This window comes from Manis pentadactyla, chromosome 4 (genome assembly GCF_030020395.1).
Source record: "Manis pentadactyla isolate mManPen7 chromosome 4, mManPen7.hap1, whole genome shotgun sequence".
Classification (NCBI taxonomy): Eukaryota; Metazoa; Chordata; class Mammalia; order Pholidota; family Manidae; genus Manis; species Manis pentadactyla.
The window spans coordinates 15693517-15716560 of NC_080022.1; the positions used below are offsets into that span (position 1 = coordinate 15693517).

Consider the following 23044-nt stretch of genomic DNA (forward strand, 5'->3'; position numbering starts at 1 on the left):
TTGCTGCCTCTCCCACCGTCATCTGCCAGGTCCAGTTCTATCCTGTGCCCAGCACAGGCCACCACATGCTTTTCTCCTCTGCACTGCTGACCGGCCACCTCCTCTTCAAGGAACCTTCTCTTGGCACTGGCCCCACCTCCTCCACCACACACACAGGCACACTGCCACTCAGCCCACTTCAACTTGTTCTCTGGGTTGCAGCTTCTGGGTCACCCCCTCCAAGAAGCCTCCCCTGATGCCCCTGGTGTCGGGGACAAGTCCTTCTCTGAGCTCTCAGAACAATCCACATCTTGCCTGTTAATGCTTACCACCCCCGTTAAAACCCCCTCTTTCCCCATTTCCCCCTCTGGACTCCACAAGGGGAGTGGCCTCATCTCTCATCACCATCACCATGTCCCCAGGGCCCAGTCAAGATCTGGCTGCCCCCAGAGGGTGTCCCCACACTAAATACTTGTTGAATTAATTCACTGAATGAACGACTGATGATCTTGGAGAAGACCCTGAATGGAGGAGAGCCTTTAGGGGAATCAGGATATTAGAAAAGCCCGCTTCTTAACCACTTTTCAATCAAACCACCTCAATGGTGCCTAAAATTCCAGCACTAGAATTGTAATCGGTCTCTCTTTGGTTTAATGAGTCTTTTTTCTCAAAATGCAAATGATCAGAGAGAAGGAAAAGATCTACGGAGGAAGTACACTGGACGTATTTCCTTCTAAGAGCCCTGAGGGGTTAAGTAATACAGTTCTCATTGTTATGGACAACCTGAGGTTCAGAGAGACAGAGTGGCTTGGGCAAGGCCACACAGCAAGTATTAGTCTCTGAATTCAGGTCTGCTGAGAACAGAACCCAAATCTCGATATGCACCCAGGGACCTGAGTCTGAGCTTTGCTGGGATGCAGAGGCAAGTAAGGCCAACCAGACAGGGAACCTCGGAGCCCTCAAGGACCATCTCTGCATCTTCACTGTGCTGAAGGTGGGCGTGAGCAGACTGCCCGCAGATGAGAACTCACTTTCCAAGATCACAAAGAAAAGAGGTAGCAGTCCCAGCACCAAAGCCCACCTGGTGGGGGGATCCGCTCTTGTCCCCTTAAACTAGAGGGGCTCTTTCCTGGAAGAGGGGGCCTCTCTGGCCTGAGGTCTCTCCCAGACCTGCCGCTGGTAAGGAAGTGGGCTTCCCTAGAAAAGGCATCGGCTGGCCCCACAGGAAGACAGAGGGGACAACTAAAGCGTCAAGGCCTGCAAGAGGTGAGCTGAACAGGGAATGAAGAGGAGGAAGGGCCGAGACAGGGGAGTGTTTAGGCCAGAAAAGAGCCAGCTTGGGACATACAGCCCCCGCCCTTCTCTCACCGAAGGGCCTGTGCAGGATAGGAGCCCTCCCTGCCTCACCGCGGGGGATGGGAGACACAGAGGGTGCACCTGGGCTCCTGCAGCTGCTTCTAAATAAGGAAGAGCTTTTGGTATCCATCTGAGCTGCACAGCAGTGGAATGGCCTATTTGAAGGGTAGTGAGCCTCCTATCACAAGAAGTGAGCAAGGAAGGGTTACTCAAGGAACTCCTAAGAGGTCATGATGGTCTCAAAGGGAAGGTGGGCTTCAAGAGCTCCAGGAAGTCAGAGGAGAAGACAAAGGTGTGTTTTTCTCAGGAGATGCCTAAAGTTGGCTTTCAGGATTCAAAGGGGCCATTCAAGTCGGGGGGCCACAGGAGGGTACTTCAAAGATCTCTCCCATCTGCAAAGATTCTAAGAAGCCCAAATTCTCTGATTCTAAGATTTTAGAAGCCAAGAGTCAGACTCAGTCATTCTGCCTGTGCGGGCAGGACCCTGGTTAATGTGACCCCTCCCCTCACTCCAAACCCACCCCTGACCTCACTCTCCCTCACCCCATCAGCCACTCGGCCTCCTGCCTGTTGCCAGGACACACTAAGCTTGTTTCTGCCTCAGGGCCTTTACACCTGCTGTTCCCTCTGTCAGTACTGTCTCCTTCCCCCTGCTCACTCTCAGCTGCTCTTCCCATTCAGGATTTGGTTCAGAAGTCACCTCCTCAGAAAGGCTTTCCATGGCTCCTTGCATCATCCTCCAGCCTCCCAGCTCCCTGCACATCAGGGGGATGTGCAAACTGGAGCCTGGCTGCTGAGGGTCAAATCCCAGCCTTACCAGAGCCTTCGAACAAGTTTTTTAACCCCTCTGTGCTTCAGTTTCCTCAGCTCTACCCAGGGATGATAATACCTGCCTCATGAGGTGGTTGTGAGGATTACATCCATCAACGCTTGGGAAGTGCCTTGGGACAGAGCCCACATGCAGTAGATATGGTAAGGATCAGCTCTGGTTAGCATGCATCTTTGCTTTAAATTTCAGCACAACCACTGTAATTTGATTTCTTGTCTATTTACAGACTCTTTCCCCTGCTCCCCATTTTATATATGAGGAAATTGAAGCTCAGAGGTGAAGTACTGGCTAAATCAAGCTATTTGGAGATAGGGACTGAGCCTGTCTCATTTTCTGCTGAATGTGCAGTCCCTAGAACTGTGCCTGGCCTACAGTAGGTGCTCATTAGTTCCTTGTGGCTGAGCGAACAAATGAATGAATGATGAATAAGTGACCACAACTCTATTACCCTGAGGTTCTGTGTGACTAGGAGTTTATGTATCCAAGATTCTTTGGCACCCCTCTGCCCACCCTAGTCCCAAGTGACTCCCAGCTCAAACAAGGTCCCAGCCTCTCTCAGAAGTGGCTGCTAGCACAGGGAGGCTAATGAACTGGGGACTAGCATCCAGGCTTTTGTCCCCCGTGGGATCCTCCTACCCAAGTGGGGCCAGGGGGATGAGGCAGGAGCAGCCTAGGCATTCCTTGGGGGATCCCTGCCCAGAGGTATGGTGGCAGGTGTGGGCTCAGGAAGCAGCTGCTAGCTCCCCCCTCCTGTGCTCTGCCAGCTGCCTGCCAGGGGCCTGCCCACCAGATGCATAATAGATGAGGAGGCCCAGCAGGCTGTGCCTGCCTGGCATTTCAGAGCCACTAATGAGACCAGCCTCGTGCTTCCTGTGGCAGCACAAGGCCGCAGGGCCTCCAGCTCAGTGACTATGGCCAGAAATCACCTGAGGGCAGGGGCCACCCACCCAAGCCCCCCACTTGGCACAAGCAGCATTCAAGAGAGTGAAGGATGAAGGTACAGGCTCAAGCTGACCAGTCTTGGTCACTGTGTGCCCCTGGCCAGCCTCAATTTCCTCATCTGTAAAATGGGGGGTGGATGGTAACAGTCTCTACTTTGTAAAGCTGCTATGAAGATGGGGTTAACTAATTCAGATGAAGTACGCAGCCCAGGGCCTGCAGCCCAGGAAATGCTTCCTATGTGGGAGCAACTGGTACCATGACTGACAGGGGAGCTACCTCAGCGACCAGATGGCCCTGCCAGTGGGACAGCTGGGGCTGGGCAGTGACCCTGGTTTGGAGGTACTCAGGGTCCTCTCATTCTCTCCGTCCTCCTCTCCCCATAACAAGGACTTCCCTCATTCCTGTGGCTTCCTCGTCTCTGGCCAAGGCCCGTTCCTTCACACCCAGCCCTTGCCAGCTCTGTGAATTTGAGCCAGAGCCTTCACTGTTCTCAGTCTCAGTTTTGGCCTCTAAAATGGGAACGTGAAGACCAGCTTGCAGGACCATCATCACGACTTACCGAGACCACCACAGTAAAATGCCTGGGGCGCCACTGCCACTTAGTTCTTGCTGGGTCCTGCCTCCTCCTCCCACACTCATAGCTTTGAGGTCAAAGTTGACTCTCCCCTTCCCAAGGTATTTCCAGACCCACCTGCTTCCCTGCACCAGTCCCCCACCCGGACACCGTCCATCTCCTCCCTCCCCCTACCAAATGAAAAATACCCAGCCCCTGTAGAACCAGAGCCACCCTCTGTCCCACTGGCTCTTAATCCTCCCACTGGGCCTCCTTCCTCTGCAATTTGCACACTTGTTCTGAGCTCCTCCACTACAGCTAAGCTGCTGATGAGGAGCAGAAGTTAGGGGAATCCAGGCATTATCACGTTTGGCCTCTACCAGGTCTAACTGCTCCCCTGATCCAAGCCCCAACCTCTTAACCCTTCTTTAAAAGACGCAGGGAAAATACCTCCTCCAGGAAGCCCTCCCAGTCTCCTGGACAAAGCTTTCACTGTTTCACTCTCTGGACAAACTCAGTTCAATTCCATGAACATTCACTAAGCATTTACTGGGTTTGGATCGTTCTGCAAGACCGTGTGGAGGTCAGAGATGAGAAGAGTGCAGCTCAGTTTTCATGAGACTTGGGCTGGCAAGTGGGCCTACTTCGGAAGTAACTCAAGCAACCCCTGCTTTCAAAGATCTCAGAGCCTGCCTTGCACCACAATGTTATGTGGACTGTTCAACTCACTGAAAGATCCAATCCAACAAATATTTACCGAGCAGCAAGTGGGGCTCAGAAAGGGGAAGTGACCTGGCCAAGGTCACAACACTAGAATGCAGCAGAGGCAGATTTAAATCCACATCGGTCACCTTCCAAAGGCCATGCTCGTTCCACTACCCCAGGACTGAGCCCTGATGTGTGTTCTGCAGGCATGATAAGCAGCAAGGGAGAGAGATATGGGGTGTGGGGATCAGGAAAGAAAACACTTAACAAATTAACAGTGAAATAGTTAGACTGGAGGTGTGGTGAGGGCTTGTGGAAGTTTGAGGGGAGGGAAGGGCATGTCAAGGGGAGGGGACAATGTGAACAAAAGCATGGAGGTGATGCTCATGGGGGCCAACAGAAATGCAGGGCATGGGAGAAGCAAGTCTCATGCTCGAAAGGGAAGTGGAGACAGGTCTTGAATATTGGCAAGTCACAGTTAATAGTCCAGATGACCCCAATTTACAGAGCACTAACTATATGCTGGGCATGGGCTGGGGGCTAAGCAATTGGCTTATGGGGCAGGTAGGGAGAGAGTACCTACGGGCTAGCACCTTGGAGAGCGGCTCCAGTAAGCCAGGTGTAGGGCAATGCATGGTGGGTAATGGGCATGTCCTGGAGATGCCATAGTCTCACTTTATAGGTATGTCCACTGAGGCTCAGAGAGAGGAAGTAACCAGCCCGAAGTCACACAGCTGGCTAATTACTGCAGTCCTGGGCCTTCATCTCTGACTCTTCATTCAGGGCCCCCCAGAGTGGGCTTTCTGGGTAGCCCCGCCCCTCAAGTGCATCCCTTCCTGATACCTGCTCTGTGGCCTGGAGGCCCTGGGACAGAGTGGGTGGGACTCTGGACTCTGCACAGAGTCTGGAAAGATCAAGATTCAAATTCCACCTCTGTCACTGACCAGCTGTGTGACTTTGGAAAAGTCATTTCCCTGCTGTGCATCACCGTTCTCACCTGTAACCAGAGAGAGCAGTCTCTAACTCAGGAATGTGGTAAAGACTATGCAAGATGATGCTGTTCAAGCACCTAACAGCACCTGGTACACAGTAGGTACTTGACAAGTGGCAGTTGCGGGATATTATTACTGAACTCCTTTGAGGAAAGGATGGTGTCTTCCCCACCATTGCGTGTATCTCCCTCACCCTACCCCTGCCCTGGGCGTGGCATATGGTCTTGCACATAGTAGAGGCTCAGATTGACTGGGCACAGCAGCAGGAGATAAAGCCCAGAGAGGGAGAATAACTGCCCCCAGGCTGCACCAAGAGCATCAAAGGGAAATAAAAGGGCAGGCCATGGGGCTCAGCGAGGGCACCCCATGTGCTTCCTGCCCCAGGGGTGGCTGCCTAGGGGTCTCTGGCAGCAGGCAGGTCAGTGAGGCCCGAGAGGAGTCGTCCAGCAGCTGGGGGGCCCTGCGGGGCCTGGGGACCCTGGGAAGCTCTCAGCAGGGCAGGAAGGAGCCAGAGCCCTTGGCTCTCCTGCTGGAGTTGATGTGCCAGTAGGAGCAGCCAGCGGGGCCCACATGATGCTGGTGCCAGGGAAGCCGGGAGGCGCCCACCTGCTGGGGCACTAGGGGTGCTGGGAATCCTGAGGTGAGGCTGCACCTCCACCAACCACTCCCCGAGTTGGGGAAGCTGCAGATGTGGCTGCCTCCCTCCCTCGTCCTCCACGGAGACGGTAGACTTAGGAAATAGGCTGGAGGAGAAGGTCCTGGAGGCTATGTTGGAAGTGGGACTAGAGGGCTTGGGGTCAGCACAAAGGCTCAGAACTCCCCCAGTCCAGCCAGGACCCACCCGGAGGTGGGAAGGAATAGAGAAGAGAAAAAGGAAGAAAACACTTTCAGTGAGGACCTACGCTATGCCAGGCTCTGTTTCGGTTGGCTGGTTTGTATAACTTTACAGTCTGTTAAGTAGCCATTTCGGAGATGAGAACATTGAGATCCAGAGAGGTTAGTGAAGGTCACACAGGCAGCAGCAGAGCTGAGATTTAACATGACTTGTCTGAATCCAAGGTGGAGCTCTTGAAAGTTCTAGAAAGAACTGTGGGGGCAGAACTGGTTAGAGAGTCTGCCCACCCCATCACCTGAAGAGCATGGTTGGAGGGTTAGCAGGTCTGGAATTATGGGGGAGCAATGGTTTAGGAGTGTCTCCAAGTTTTAGCTACACAGCTATCTCCTCCTAAGAGCCCCCAGTACTCACCACACACTCCGGCGAGGGGTGAAGGACTTATCCACCCTGAAACACAGCAACAGGGGTATCAGGTGAGGGGCAGCCCCTTCTTACCAGTCTTGCCCAGCACATCAGGCCAACCCTAAATCCCTCCCCACTCTCCCGGATGGGCCTGGAGGAGGAGCTGTTTCTAAGGGGCCTGATGCAGTGTCACCACCCCCCACTGGAGGCAGGGGCCCTACTGTCAGATTGGGGACACGGGAGATGCGGGGTGGAGTGAGGAAAGAGGCAGGACTGGGTACATAGGGGTAGGAGAGCAGGGGCCCAGGGCCAGGCTATGGGCTGGCAGCAGAGGTAGAGGTCAGTGGGAAAGGGCCTGGAACAGGGGGCATGGGGTGGTGACTCTGGCAGCTTGGGGTCAGGGCATGGACATAGGTGTGTGACTGGCACCAGCTCAGAGTGTTTCCAGATTGAAGGGTGTGGGTGTTTATGGTTTAGGGTGGGCAGGAAGACACCCCCACCCCACCCCAACACTCCCCCAATGGCCTGCCTCCGTCTTGGAGCTGGAGCTCACTGATACCCACCCAGGGACCAATGCCAGGGAATCTGGAGCAGGAAATGCCTGAGGAGCTACACCTCCTTCCCCACACCAACCAACATGTACCCTACACCCTGCCCCGCAAAGCAGAACCAGAGGAAGACCTCAAGCCTCTGGCATTCAGGGGTTTCCCCCAAATCGTTCCAGGTCCGGCCTCAGGGAGAGCATGTGGGCAGTGCCCCCTCCCAGATTCTCCATGGAATGCCTTTTGAGGGCACCTTGGGGTTGGGGAGGCTGGACAGGGCTCCACCTTCCTGCCCAGTTGGGGGCCGAGGGGCTTGGCAGCTGTTGGGACAACAAACAAATCTTGTCTCCTGTCCAGAGGCCAGAGGAGAATGGGGAAGGGAGCCCAAGCCAGACTCCGCCAGTCGGGAGTGTCCTCCGGGGAGGCAGAGCTGGGGTCCAACAGGGGTCAGCCAGTGCGGACTCTGTAGAAGGACAAAGCAAGGCCAGAGAGGCCAGGACTTGTCCAAGGTCACACAACAGAACCCAGCCGTAGCCCCTGGGCCACCTTGAAGTGTTAGCTGACCAGGAATCTCAGGTCTCATCACCTGATGGCTAGCGGTGCCCCAGGCAGGGTAGGCAGACTTCCTGTCTCCCACCCAACCCAGCCCCTCTGCCAGGGTGCCCTTGGAGGTTGAGTGTCACGGAGGGGAGGCACCTTGGGCACAACCCTCACAGCTCAAAGAGCAGCTGTCCTGCAGCAGCAGCATTACATTGTAAGCCCCAATTACTCTGCACTCCAAAAGCAGGTCCTGTGTCGGCAGGACCTGGTAAAAGGTTGGGCAACTACTGGGCTGATCAGAGAAGGAGCTCTGAACCCCAGTCTGTCCACCCAGTCTTCCTTCCAATTTACCAAATCTCTGCCTAAAGCAAGGATCCTCCCAGTCTGCCTCTGCACCCCTCTGAGGTGGGCTCCTGGGGTCAGGAGGGACAGTGACCCCAAGATGGACCAGTCTCCACTCTACCACCCCCCAAACAGGTCTCCAAGGCCAGGCAGCCAGCAGCCCTGGGAGGAAGGGGTTCCCAAGAGCCAGGTGGCATGAGATTGGGGTGGCCCAGGTGCCCAGGGGTGGGGGCAGGCAGGGTCTGCTGATGGCTTCTAGGTTCCCTTCTTCCAAAGCCTCACTGCAGGGGCCCAGCAGCTTAGGAGGCCAAGTGGGAACCCCTGCAGGGCCTCCCCCGAGACCCGCCTCCTCCCACTTTCACTACCTAACATGCACTCAGGAGTGCACACACACAGGCCCAGCCTGCCTTTCCACACGCCAGTCAGGTACACGAGCACTGTCATGCAATTAGACACAGACAGAAATGCCCACCGGCGCATTCACGTCCGCACACGTGCACAAGGGCACGCAACCCCAGAAGGCTCACAAACACACCCAGACTTACCGACACTGTACGCCTTGCACCAACATCAAACCGCTCACCCTAGCACAGCACAGATTCACAACTCCACAAGCACCCACACCCAAGGTGGGACGCAGGCGGGCGCGCGCTCCCAGCCGCGCACACACGGTGTCCCTTCGGCGCACCTACCCTCCGTAGGCCCCGAAGGTGAAGCTGCGCTTCCGGCCGCTCATGGTGCCGCCGCCGCCGCCGCCCGCCCGGCCCGCGCTGCGCCGGAGCCGTCTTCCCCGCGCCCGGGTCACCTTGGCAACCCGGGCCGCCCCGCCCCCGGCCACAAGCCCCGGGATTGTCCGCGCCCCCGCGGGCTGCGGTCCAGCGGACCGGGGCAGCCGGGTGCAGAAAGGGCTGCTTGTTCGCGCCGCCCCCGGGCCGAGGGTGGGAGCTTCGCCGGACTTTCCGAGCTGGGACCTCGGGGAAGGCGGGCGGGGCTTTGGGCAGTAGGAGACCGACCTCCCACTCCCCAAACCAGGGGCGTGCCGGGCGGCAGACCCTCTCCTGGGGGGGGACACCCTCTTCCACCCCGCCCCAGAGCCATCGGGCTCTGTCGGTGGGCCTGTCCCCCATCATCACGAGGGGGCACTCACAGAGGGTCAAGAACTTGGAATCCAGGGTCAAAATAGTCTGCCCCGTGGGCAAGTCCCAGCCCTCCCAGTACCCGGAATTTCTCATCTGTAACATGGGACTAATACCCAACCCCCACCAGTGCCGTTGTGGTGACAGAATGAGTTAACACAGGTGGAGCTCTCAGCCCAGGGCTGGCACACAGTAAATGCTCACTAAATGCCAGCTACAGGAGTCCCGCACTGTAGGTCAGAAGCTCTGTCCTTCAGGCAAATTAATGAGTGATGGAAGGAAGTCTCCAAAGAGCCCTTCCATTGCCCACTCTCATCTCGGTCTCCCAGGAGCGCCCCCCTCCCACCCATTGCCCAGGTGAGAAGTCCATGCAAATGGGCTGGAGTGGAGATTCCCTCACTTAACAACCTTCCCAGGGGGGCTGGGCTCCGTGTCCTAGAGCCGGTTATGTGTTCACTCAACAAACAGTCTGAGTCCCTCCTCTGCACCCAACTCACCCAGAGCTGACACCAGGCATCCACCTCCCAGGAAGCCATCTCTCTTGTATTACATCACAAGTAAAGATGTGTCAGGAGACAGGGAACCCTGTCTCTGCCCCCAGGACTCACCCACCCCTCCGGGAACACCCACTCTGCTCCCAAAGAGGGAAGGATGATCCCCCCTCCCCGCTGCACCAGGGATGCCCCCAGAGCCCTGAGGTTTTCTACAGGGTTTTCTGTTTAAAGGGACTGAAGGGAACAGAGGCAGTGGGGGGTGAGGGCGGAAGGACAGCCAAGGGCACAATGATAGGGGGCAGGGATTCTTCAGGAATGGTTCCGCCTGGGCCCTGGGCCCTGGGCCAGGGCTCAGTTAGCAACGTCTTCCCCTGGGAAATAACTGGGCTGGACACTGGGCTCCACAATTTGCCTCGCCCAGGCAGGGGGAGGTGGCGCAGCAGCCTCCGCATTTCAGACATGAAGAAACTGAGACCTTGGTTCACAGCAGTCATGTCTCTCTTGGGGTCCTGTGCCCAGCTTCCTCTCTGCCCCCATGCAGGAGCCCATCTCCTCTCCACACACCCTCACAGGCAGAGGAGCCCTTGTAAGCCCCTTGCTGAGTTCAGAGTCTGGACAGGGCAAGTGGGATTTCTGGGCCCTAGAACTACCCCCTTGGTTTGGTTCTCAGAGGGTCTGGTTTCCTCTTGCCAGAGTGCTCTGGAGCCAGGGCTGGACCCCTTCTGCTCCGGGCAGGGCCACAGAGTGCTGGGTGGAGGGACTACCCAGGGTAGTGTAAGAAGCCAACCGTACAGTCAGGTAGGGCTCCCCAGGGGCAAACCCTGGGGGCACTGAGGCTGGCCTGAGGAGGCAGGAAGACTTTCCTTCCTAGGCGGTAGCAGCGGCGGGTGCCCAGAGAGCTGGCAGGGGAAGGGAAGACCAGGACTGGGCAGGCACAGAGCCAGGGCTGGGACCCAGGACTCGAGCCCCATCCAGGCTGCTGCTTCCCCTTGGACATGGCCCTCAGCCTCACCGGGCTGTCTTTCCAGGGGGAATGATTCGTCAGTGGGATCTGCATGTCTGCTTGGCAGGGTGGCCAAGCAGCCTCCGATGTGCCAAGTTTCTAAGCCGGGCCTGGCCCCCGGGAGGCCCCACTGGTGCTGGGACAGTGGGCCCTTGAAAGGGGCTGTGGGGGCTGCAGGGTTCCCACCAAAGACAAAGAGCCCAGTGTGGGCTTCTGCCTCTTGGGCTCTGACCAGCTGCAGCTGCCTCACTGGCAAGAGCTGGGGGGTGGAGGTCACAATCCCTCAGCCAGGGGTGCAGAGGGTGCTCCCTGGCCAGCTCCTGGTCCCTTGGGCAGCAATAGAATTTAAATGCACCTTCTTAACCTGTAAGACCACTTCCAAGAATTTGCCCTCTGCATGGCAGCGCGAGAGCCTGAAGACGAACGGCCCAGGCGAAGGGACGGGAAGGCGCAAACGTATAGCCTCGTCCCCATGAGCCCCCTCAGGGGTCACATCCCAGCTCTCCCACCTGCCAGTTGTGAGTCCCCTGGCAAGTCACTTAATCTCTCTGTGCCTCAGTTTCTTCATCTGCTAAATGAGGTTGGTGATGAAAGTAGCAGTGTCTACTTTAAAGGGCTGGCCAAGGTTTAACTAAATTTATACTGGTACAAAGAATTAAGAACAGTATTTGAATAGCATGTGTTTGTTAAATAAAACCTGTGCTGTGGCACCATTTATACTAGACTGAACTACACAAAATCACCATTTTTGTAGAGTTAGCGAAGATTTATTAGTAAGAATTCCAAAACTAACTAATGGTCATACAGAGGCACCATATAAATAAATCAAGACACATTTATAACATGCAGTGCCATGCAGCTATTGGAAAGAATGGGGCAGATCTACATGTGGGCATGTGGAACAACCTCCAAGAGAGACAGGCAGACACACACACACACACACACACACACACACACACACACACACACACACACACACACACACAGTGTAGTAAGGGTGTACATAGGTCCTGGACCAGGCTCTGGCACTTCCTAGCTGTGTGCCCTCAAGCACATTATTATTTAACACCCCCCAGACATCAGGCTCCGCTGACCCACTGTGACAGGGAACTCACTTCTCTCAAGTCAGCACAGAGCCAGTGCTCGCCGACTGGAACTGGGAAGTCAGGAACTGGGAAGTCACTGCCATCTTTAGGGTGGGACAGAGCTCCCTTCTTCCTTTCTCTCCAGCCTCTCGCCTAGAAACCAGAGCCAGGCTGCCCTCCAGGGTCCAGGCCCTCCCTCTAGGAGGAAGCCTCCTCTTCTGGGCCTCCTAGATTTGCACCCAAATTGCTCAAACAGGCGCCAGACAGTGTGAAGGAGGAGGGAAGGGTGCAGGAGTGGAAGGCTGCAGAGCTCCCTTTCCAAGATCACCCAGAGTTGACCTCTGGGAGTTCCACCCACCTGCCTCCAGCTCCCCCCTCCCAGCCCTCAACAGGGAGGGGCAGACTCCTGAGATCTCAGGCCTGGGTTCCAGAAGGGGCTGCTGGGGTCAGTTCTTGCCACGGTTCCCAGCAACTCCCCACTCCTGAGTCATTCCCATTCAAGACATCTGCTGAGGCCTCCTGGGCAGGGGACAGGGCACTCTTAGCTTTCCTGCCTGGCCAGGCGATCTCCTTTGTGGCTCTGCATTACTCGCTTTTCTTCCCCGGGCCTCGGTTTGCTCATCTGTTAAACACCCACTCTCAATTTCTTGGGTCAGAGACATAATAATGGAAAAATGCATTTGCCTTTAGAGAATTCCATGGGTTTTTCAAAGCATCATTATCCTTAGCCCATGGCTTTTCTAGCCAAGCCACCCCCACTCGGTCCCAAGATACTGAAAAAAACCCTGAGTTCCTGGAGGGAGGAAGGAGGAGGGGGTGTGGCTTGGCTCACCTTCTCTCCCCAAGCAGCTGCCCTGTGAGGTTACTGGCCCAGCCATCCCCTGTCCTGGTTCTGAGGCCCTTTCCCATTCAGAGGGCTCCTGAGACCCCTGTCTACTCAAAGTGTCTCCATCAGGGACCAGAGCAATGGCCTGGTCAGAATGGCCAGAATACCTCCACTCAGGCCCCCACCCCAGAGGAAGAATCTCTGTTCACCATATGGACCACTTGCCTCAAGGGTTCCCAAGAGCAGAGCCTTTCTGGTATTATAGACACACTTGAGGGCACTTCCTTCTTCCTTCAGTTATCCAATAAGCACGTTTTGAGCACCTGCCGTGGGCCTGACACTGTTCAGGCACTAGCAACAGAGGAGGAATAAGACAGACAAGGTTTAAGTGGACCTGTGCACACAGCTGCACAGAAACTTCACCAGGCCACACATGCATTTGTCCTTGTACTGTGTGCAGAGACATCTAACTCATGTCTGTAGAGATCATATCAAAATCTTATCAAAAAAGACATGCTCACATGAACATCAGCCCCGACACTGCAAACGCACAATCACACACACATGCAGTGGCCAATTCAAGCTCACACCCATGGGTCCCAAATCAGTGTGTGCTCACCTGCTGATGATGGCTGAGTTTGTACACACATGTGAACACACAATAATGACAACAGATTAATGCACAGAAATTATAGGCCCACACAACCTTAAATCACATTATGCTCACACAGTATACACACACAGATATGCACACACACATTACATATACAGAGAACCCAGCTAACTATTGGGAAGAAATAGAGGTAGGTCAAAGGATGGCTTTGGGGGAGTCCAGACATGTGCAATTGCTGCTTCCCTAAGGAGAGGGCACACCAAGGCCCCTTTCAAACTCTACAGGGGACTTGGGTTGTTGCCCCTGGCTCTGCTGGTCACTTGTGTTTCCTAGCACAACCCCTTCCCACTTCAGGCCTCTGCTGGTGCATCTGTAAGATGAGGATCAGGATGCCCTGACAATTCCTAAGATGCCATCCTACCACTTAGCCGGTCTAGGAGTCTGTGAGCCCCTCTTCACCTCACCAAGGCCCCCATCTTGGCAGTGGTTCTCAACGGGGGTGCCTCTGGCCCCCAGTGGGCATCAGAGAAATATGTGAGGGTGGTATTGGTCCTTGGCAATTGGTGGGGATCACCACTGTCATTCAGCGAGTGGGAACCAGGACAGCTATGCCAGGGGGAGTTCCACCAAAGGAGGACTCATCATTCATCAGGTACTCTGCACAGACATCCATGTGGGTGAAAAGCCTCTTTATCTTATCCTAGAACCAAATTCTGGTTTACATATGAGTATTGTTTTGTGTGGCTTTAATACATACTAAATCTTCCAAAGATGCAACTACCGGAGCCATTCTGAATTAGAAGTCAGGTAGGGCGGTAAGATTTTCTGCTACTAAGTCTAAAGATATACATGTATAACAGGTGCAGGTATTTAGTCACTTCTTTAGGTCCTGTGGTACGGTCATGCCAGAATAGTTATCTATATAATCTTAGGGCCGTATATCATTTTTTTTTTTTTTTAGCTTGGATTAACACATAGTCTACAGGCACACACCTGACGTATATCATTTTTTAAATTAGGTGTTTAGAGAGGCTTATTTCTAAGAATGCCGTAACAGAAAAATAAAGAACGGTCTTTTAAAATGTGTTCTGAAACGGGCCTAGGGAGTCCGCCGCGGTGCTGGGCGCCCTCAACTGGCCGCCGCAGGAACTGCAGGGAGAGGTCCGGGCGGGTTCCAGAACCAGGGACAGCGCCCCGGGTGTCTCCTGGGTAGGGTACGGACCTCGTCGGCGCCCCGAGGAAGCGCGTGTTCCCCGCCTTGCGCTCACCGCCTCCCGCACTTCTCATTCCCCAGTCCTCCCCTGTGCGGAGGCGGCCCCAGAGCCCGTCCTCCCTTCCCTCCGGCGTGAACTGCCGCACCTCTCCCGCCCCACAATGGCACACCTGCGAGCCACAATGGCGGCACCTGTGCCGCCGCCCACCATGTTCTCGTCGCCTCCTCTCCCCCGCGACTTGTTCGTTCCGTGTACAAATCACAGAGCCGCACCTACGCGCCCAGGGGCCTCTGCGATTTGGACGACAGACCCCTGTGGCAGATCATGCTAGAGTTGTATGTCATCCATGACAGATGGGGAAACCAAGGCTTGCAAGCAGAGCAGATCCAGCTCTGCTGACGCCCCCTCAAAACCTCAACCTCAGCCCCCAGCACTCCTGCACCCCAGTTCAGGAAGAGCAGCCACTAGTTCCTGAGGCCCTGGGCTAAGCATTCCAGTTGGTTCAGTCCTCATGATCACCCTGCAAATGAGGTGCTGTTATCATCCCCAGTTCACAGACCAGGAAACCTAGGTCCCGAGGATCCGTGGAAGTAGAAGTGGCTGTGAAGACCCTCTGAGGTCTTACCTCTGCACTGAGTCACTCCCAGGGATGCTCCTGTTGAGAAGAAGGCCCTTCCGAGAGCACATGCCGCTCTGCCCTGGCACCCTCGCAAGCCTCCTCTGCTTCAGGCCTTGGGTGGGGTGGCTGCATGGAGCCCCACATCCCTCACAGGGGAACCCTCTCTCCCATCCCCACAGGCTCTAGTCTCACAAAGCCCTTCCCCAAGGTACACAGTAGGTGCTTAATAAATACTTGTTGCTTGGCTGAAGCCTTGCCTCCCAGGAATCAGGTTTCTAAATGAAGAACCACAGAACCTGGACATAGAGCAGGGCAGAGTGAGCCAGAAGGTAAGGGCACAGGTGTGAGAACCCCACAGAGTGGGGTTCCAGCCCAGTGCAACTCTAGGGCCTAGGGAGTCCGCCACGGTGCTATGGGACTCTAACCCTCAGTTTCCACATCTGGGAAATGGAGGTAGGCTAGCTCTTAGCTCACAGGGTGATGGTGAGCATTAAATGAGGTGATGCTCAGAGAGGACTTAGCACAGTGCCTTGTGCCCATAAAGGGCTTGCATGGTGGGTGGTAGTTTCTAATGCTGTTGCCAGGAGAGTCTCCTTTGGGGGTGTACAAAATCCAGAAGCCCCTGTTGAGTCATGCCCCCGTTTTTCACAAGGGCAAATCAGGCTACAGTGTACATTGTGGGCAAGCATGAGGGGCAGAGAAAGAGGTTGCACACAGTCTGTGTGCCGGGGCAGAGTGTTTAGGAGTGTCTGGACATGCACGACCTCACTGCCTGATCTCTGATCCTCAACTCCTAGCCTTGAACCTCCCAGCAACTCCTCTCTCCTTTTTCTCTTCCCTGTGGCCTGTCCCAGGGGCTCAGTACCCTGGGCTGGGTTGTGGAAGAGGATGAATAGGGAGATTTGTTTGCAGAGGTTTCCAGGGGTGTACAATCCCACAGACCCTCCCTGGCTTCTTCTGACCCCCTCTGTCAGCATGAACTCCCCACTTAGAAACCGAGAAATCCTTAGCATCAGAGCTGGAGAGGAGCCCATGGAGATCAGCTGGTCCAACCCCCTCGTTTTACAGATAATAATTATTATGATTACTCCTGATGGTAGCAATTCGCAAAGGGCTTCCACATCTGGGCTGCCTCTGATGCTGCCAGAGCCCTTGGGGCAGGCAGAGCTCGAGTGGTGCTTGTTATTCTCCTCCTCACTTTGCAGTGAGGAAACTGAAGTTCAGAGAGGCATAGAGATGGGCCTTCGGTACATAGCTGGCCTTGGTACTGGGCTCTAAACCCAGACCTCCCTTCTCTCTGAGCCCATCACACTCTCCTAGGCCCTCTGAAGCCCAGAGCCCATGTGCTGTGGCTCCAGGACTGCATCCTGCATTAAGGGCAGGGCAGGGGAGTGGTATCCAGAGGGGCTGGTTTTGAAAGGTCTCTGTGGGAACAAGGCAGGTATCAGGTGAAGCTTTGGGCCCCCAGCGATGCCTGCCTTCCTCCCTGTCAAGGGAACATGTTCCCTTTCCCCCTTTCCCCGTGCTGAGAGTGGGAGCTGTTCCCTTAGAAGCCCACCCGCCGTGCCCACAGGGGCCAGGCTGCCCTAGAAAATCAGAGCCCTCATTATACAAAGAAGGAAACTGGGGCCCAGGGGGATGGATTGGGACCTGCCCACTGTCACACTAAACCAATGGCAGAGAGTGGCTGGGCTAGCACATGTCCAGTAACAATACTAAAGACAGTCCCCACTCATCTGGCACCTACTGTGTGCCAGCGCTTTACACTGAATCACAAGAAAAATCATAGGTAAGTACTATTATTGTCTTTATCACCCCCTTTTAAAGATGATGGAATTGAGGCTTTGAAAGGTTATGAAAAGGGCCCAAAGTCACAAACCAGCAAGTGGCAGGGGCCTGACAGTGCAGCAGAGGGCAAGGGCCAGGGGCAAGTCCCAGATCTCTCTGCCCCTCAGAGGACCACAGAGGGTCACAACTCTCCGGCCAGGACAGGTGAGGGCTCTGCCCCAGGGGCTCTGTTGAGTCCTGTTTCTGGAGCATGAAGCCCGGGGAGAGGGACTGTAGGGGCACCCCATCGCCCAGGGCAAGGTCCCACAGTTAAGCTGGAGGCAGGTGATGAATGGAGCAGGCCTTCGGCTCTGTAGCAGCCTTCCAGGGCTGGATGGCCTCTTTTTGGACTTCTGGGGCTGGGAAGAGGCAGCAGGGTGGGAAGCTTGCCTACATCATCCTGGGCCTCATCCTGGCTGCCATTTTCAGGTCAATGACACACCCTATTTTTAAGAAGAGGTCATTGGGGCTGCTCCAGCAGTGCTGGCACTGAGTCTGCAAGCAGAGAGAAGTCCCCAAGTTCACCCTCCGTCGGGCACCTCCACCCCACCGGAAAGCCCTAACTCAGAGGAGAGGGGTCTCAGAGAGTGCCGAGCTGGTGAGCAGCGTGTCTCCCTCACAGACTCAGGGCCAAGAACTCAGAAGCAGAGCAGAGGGCTGGGCCCACACACCTCGCCCTCCTCTCCCCACAACAGCCAGGCTGTGGCAGGTATGTGGCTCCTGGGGCCTAGAGAAGGTCACAGCCTCTCTGGTGGCTCAGGAGTCTGTCCTCACCAGCTGTCCCTTCCCCCCAAGTCCCAGCAGCCCCAAATTCTCAGAGGAACCTAGGGAACAGGAGCAAGAAACAGCACGATTTCCCCAGAGACACGACACACCTGAGGCTCATCCAGCAAGGGCGCCAGCTTGGTCTCACTGGAGTCCCGCTGCAAAGGTGGGAACCGCATCCACCCATTCCACAGTGAGGGGAGGCTCAGTGGCCAGTGACTCGCCTGACATCACCCAGTTAGTGCGCAAGGGTTGGCGGGGAACACGGTTGCCTGATTTCCAGCACAGGTAACAGCCCGCTAGTTCCCTGGCTGGTTGGTACCTAGGTCCTCCCACCTGTCCCTGGGATAGAAGATGCTGGAACCCTCTCCTTTGCACAAGGGGAAAATGCGACCCAATGAAACAGGCAGCAGAGCCGTACACAGCAGGGGCAGGGCAGAGAACTGTGCCAGACTAGTTCCTCATTCCTGGCTTGTGAGCCCGCCCAGGTACCCACGGCTGCCCACAGAAGCCTCAGCCAATCCCTCCAAAGGTTTTCCCTTTGGCTTTCAAAGAAATACAACTCCTCAGCCTGGCATTCAAGGCCCTTAATTAAACTGACTCTAACTGAACCCCACACACACCTTCCCTTGAAGCCAAACCGGTGCCCTGATCTGGACCTCACACTGTAGCCAGTCATGCCACCAGAAACACTTTTACTCCCCCTTTCACTTGCAACTCACAATCCCACTAATAGCCACCACTACTGTGTGCCAGACACTAACTTCTCAAAGGAAACTGCCCATCTTACATGATGAGAGAAACGTGAAGTTATGGGGGAACTCTCCCCTACTCTCCCCTACCCTAAAACAGTGAAGAAAAGACTCGTTTTTTCTTGCTGTAATAAAACATTTGAAGGTTTTGAAAAAAAGATTTTGCTCCATGTTTTTCTGGTGTTTGTTCTTCCTTCTGTGCATTCACATATCTCTGAGAGCAGTTCTATGCTTTTTAAAGCAGCTTCCAGCCGCCCTATCTGATGTGCGCAAACAACACTCCCAGGTAGGCAGGCAAACAAGGGCTCATCAACGCTGTTCTATGGAAATGGAAATGAGGCACAGAGAACTTGTGCAGAGTCACACAGCAGAGACTGACTTGTATTTCTGATGACTCCCAGCCTGTCCCCTCTGAGTCCTCAACAAATGCCCACAATGAGCTGGGCACTGCCCTGGGTGGTATTTACCTGCATTAGTCTTCTTACCCTTGAACAACCCCATGGTTGTTGTGGATGAGCCCCACTTTACAGATGAAGAGGCAGAGGCTCAGGGAGATGGAGTAACATACCCCAAGTTGTGCAGCTAGTCAGCAGTCAAGTCAGAATTTGAACTCAGGTCCCCTTTTTCCAAAAGGAGGGAGGTCCCATGTTGGCAGAGGTATTTACTGGCAGAGTGGGCAAGTCACTTTACCTCTCTGAGCCTTACCCCCTCATCTGGGATGTGGCTGCAGTAACACTACACTGGGCTGTGGTAGGGAGCAAAAGATCCCAGATCATCTCTGTGCTGCAGTTCCTGGGATACACTCTCAATAAATGCTTAGCGAGTATGCAGACGAGACCCTACCGCTGTGCCAGCCTGCGGCAGGGGCATCACAGGCTTGGCCCCTTCCTTCCAGCAGGGAAGGCTGGGACCCCGTTCTAGGAAGTCTTCCCACCCGCACCCCTCTCCCTCTTCTCCTTTCCTCCTCTCTGAGTCACTCCCTGCAAGTCCCAGTCTTAACCCTGAAAATAGAACACATTTTGGGGAATAAAAAACCCCCACAGATGTCAACTATAGGGGCAGCTCCCTTTGTACGCCCTCTGTTGACCCCAGGGAGGCCGCCCCAGGAAGTCCCAGTGCTGGTAACACCTGCTTTACCTAGTGTGGACCTAGAGTTTTCAACCTGCTCGAAGTCCTTAGCCAGGGGCCTCCTCTTGCCCCACGATGCTCAGCAGAGCCCAACTTCCTTTCCTCACTGGCACAGGGCCGCTACCTCACACCTCACACTCCCTAGGCAGACTGAGCTGCCTCCCAGAGCTGGAGATGGGCCCAGGAAGGGGAAGTGATTTCCCAGGCCACACAGCCAGCAAGACACAGGGCCAGGCCTGGACCCAGAACCAGCGCTCCGGCAAACCTGGAGGAGTGCCCGTGTGACAGTGCCAAAGCCCCTCACTGGCCCCTACCCAGCATCAGCTGGCCTTGGAGACATCATCTCAGCCCACAAAAGCACCTTGGCTATTGCTTCCCAGAGAGGCCAGCCTCTCAGAGCGACAGGATGCCAAGGTCCAGCTTGGCAGGGGTTCTGCCAGGTGAGAAGGTAAGCAGAGGAGAACTTGGAGGACTCCCCACCCTTCACCCCAGCTGGCCCCCAGCCTTGCTGGAAGGGCAAAGCAGAAACCAGGACTTGGCAAGGCTTCCTGGCAAAAGAAAGGAAACCCCAGGGCTGCTTGGAGCCTGGAATGGGGGACATCCTGTCTTGAGAGGCACCTGTGGAGTGAGTGGCACTTTCAGGGACAGCAAAGGAGCAGCCTAGGTGAGAGGCTCTGGGTAACTTGGCAGGCGTGCAGGTGGTGCGAGAAGGAGAGGAGGGTCCATGAAGGGGGAACACCGGGCAGTATCCCAGTATTCTTAAGGTCAGCCAAACCAGGTTCATGTGAAACATTGAGGGAAAAGGTGAGGCTTTGCTGAGGGTGGGGGCCTCTGCCACCCCCTCCTGGGGTGACGGGGAGTTCACACCCCACATGCAGGAAGCTGATGTAATGCGTGCATGTGTGCACCCACGGAGGCCTGGGTGTGGGTGGGTGCGTGTGCCTCTCCACCAGGTTAACTTTTAGCGTGTGGGGCTTTCACGTGCTCTTTCCTGCATGCACATGTATCGTGTGTGCCCTGGAGGAGATAACGAAAGCAGGTGTCAGCCTCACAAGGGCTTTGCGGGAGGCTCTTCTTGCTGACAGCAACCTCCATCTCTGTGTACGGCACGTCTGGATGGTGTGTCCCTCCGTGTTTGTGATGTTGGTCTGAGTTGGAGGTGGGAAATGGTCTGGCTGTGCCTGTGTTCCTGAGTCTGGGTCTCGGGGTATTTGTGAGTCCAGTTGTGTTTGCGTCTGTGTCTGGCTGTGCGTGAGTCTCCGTTGTTTGTGCAGCATGTGTAGCTGCTCGGTGGCTTCTGACAGCCAGGACAAAGGCCTCCATAGATGGACAGGTGGTGTGGAAGACACTCCTGCTCCGGGAGTCCTCAAAGGGCCTCTCGGTGCTGGAACATGACAGCAGGACAGGGGGCGGGGCTGGGAGAGAGCAGAAGAGAGGGCCCTGCCCAAGGAAGGCTTTGCTGGGAAGGTCTCAGGGTGGGAGCCGCATCACAGCTGTGGGAAGGGGGCACCACACCAGTGAGCACAGGGCTCTGGGAGGGGGGTAGGTGTGAGTTCCGGACAGTGAAGAAAGGTGGAGGGTTCTCAACATCACCCGGCTCCCCCACCTCCATCCAGACGCACCCCAGCTCCCAGGAGCCCAAGGGAGATCACCTGCGGACCACCCCAGCAGTCATAACTTTTCCTCTTCCCACTGCTGTGGAGATACGCCTGGGTCAGGAGTCAGAGAACTGATTCTAGCCCAGGCAGAGGGTGACTCAGTGACCTTGGGAAGTTTATTTAGCCTCTCTGAACCTCACGTTCCTCATCGGTGCAATGGAGACCTCAGGACCCTGCCTTGACATGTGGCTGTGAATGGGGAAGGTGCTTGAGCCACTCGAGGATTAGCTGGATTAGCTGTTACGTGAAACCCTTTCCAAGGCTCTTAAGGTGCCCCTCTGCTTCCCCAGACACGGCTCAGAGCAAGGTTCAGGCCCTGGTTAGAGGAATGGGGGGATCTCAGGAGCCAGCTGGGCATGGCCAGCACTTCCCCAACTCCGCTTCTTTCCTTTCCCGGTTCCGGGGCACCTTTGGCCAGTATGACCTTCCCTTACTAGGAAGCTCAGGGCCCCCTCCTCCCAGCATCTTCTTCCAGACATCCTGGGGAAGGACAGACCACTGCCCTGTGGCAGGGTGGGCTAAGAGCCGGGGACCCAGCTCCCTTTTGGGAGGAAATACCTCTTTACTTCATTTCCCCTCTGCCTTTTTCTCCAGCTCTGCCCTGACCCAGCTTTTCTCAGTGCCCCTCCTGCTGGCTCTGACTGGTGAGGGAGGGGAATGGAGCACGGGGACAGATGCCAATGTGCCATGTGTGAGGTATGGGGTGTCCTCCTTGCTTCCACCCCTGGGGCCGGGCTATGACCTCAACAAGTACTCGGGGTCATGCGCAGGTCGAGGGTCTAACTACCCCGGAGGGAGGGCGCTCACCTCCTGGGCTGGAACGTGTGGGTGTTAACGCACAAGGTGTCTTCCCCAAGCCCCAGGCGGCTCCGCGGCTGGCACGGAAGCGCCTGCAGGGCGCGAGGACCGCCCTGTGGATTCCCACCGAGTCCTCAGATCCTGCGGAGCCAGGGGAGGCGACGAGGGGGCGCCCGACTGCGTGATGCGAGTGCCCTGCTCCGCAGCGGGTCAGGGACAGGGGGCGGGGGGACTGAGCTCCGTCCCTGAGGAAGCAAGGACATCACCGCCCTCTCAGCTCAGGGTCCTTGGACCTGAGGACCCCCACTTCCCTCCTCTGAGGACCGGAGCGCCTCCTCCTGGAGGGTGTCAGGGCCACGGCCTCTCCCCTGAGATCGAGGGAACGCGCCCACTTCTCCACATTCGCTCCTCTGAACCCGAGGCGCCCCTCTCCCGGGTGAGCGCAGGACGGGACTCCCCGCCACGCAGGGGGGTGGGACCGAGCCCCTCGCTGCGGCCTGCAGCAGCCCCCGGCGGCGGGGGTTCCAGCGGCTCGGCCCGGGCCTCCCGCCGCGCGGCCTGCCAGCCTGCGCCCCTCCCGCCGGCGCCGGGGACCCGGCTGCCCGCCGCGGTCCCCAGCCTCCCTCCCGCACAGGGTCGCGGCTGCGGCCGAACGGAGCCCTGGCGCGTCTGTTTCTTCCCCTTCCCAGGGCCGCAGCCCGGGCCGGGCGGACTCACCCGCGGGCCTGGGCCGAGGGCGTTCTGGGCTCGGCGTTCCTGTGCCCGCGGCAGCCGCTGCAGCTCTGCTCGGACGCGGCTCCTCGTCCGCCGCCGCCGCCGCCGCCGCCGCAGCTCGGGGAGGGGGGCGTCACGTGACCGCGGAGCGCTCCTCCCCGGCGCCGCTCCCCCAGTCACTGCGGAGCCGCTAGCGCGGCGGGGCCCCGGCCCGCCGCCCCTCGCAACAGGTCCGCGTTTCACAGGTGGGGAAACTGAGAGCCAGAGGGCAAGGACTGCCTCAAAGATACACCTCTAGACTCAGCAGCCCATCCGCAAGGGGGAGGGACAACTTCTGGGGCAGCGTGGGGCAAGGGGAGAGCGGGAACCAGACGCTAGGCCCCCACGCCCCGCGC

The 23044-nt window shown here is 56.4% G+C and overlaps 1 protein-coding gene across 20 annotated transcripts in view; it reads right to left on the bottom strand.

Moving 5' to 3' along the window:
• RAP1GAP (RAP1 GTPase activating protein) overlaps positions 1 to 22783 on the bottom strand; it is a 62682-nt gene extending 39899 nt beyond the window's left edge. For 4 of the 20 annotated variants that reach the window (XM_057499813.1, XM_057499819.1, XM_036914582.2 and 1 more), the window contains exons 1-2: positions 8710 to 8793; positions 6603 to 6638 (exon numbers count right to left, since the gene is read on the bottom strand). In XM_057499813.1, the coding sequence (XP_057355796.1) occupies positions 6603 to 6638; positions 8710 to 8753 (80 nt within the window). In that variant the 5' untranslated portion in view covers positions 8754 to 8793. Of the gene's footprint in view, positions 1 to 6602; positions 6639 to 8709; positions 8796 to 21944; positions 22181 to 22652 lie in introns of those variants that run through there. The other 16 variants (XM_057499826.1, XM_057499821.1, XM_057499824.1 and 13 more) reach the window with 8 other exon arrangements.
• Positions 22784 to 23044: the final 261 nt, after the last annotated feature.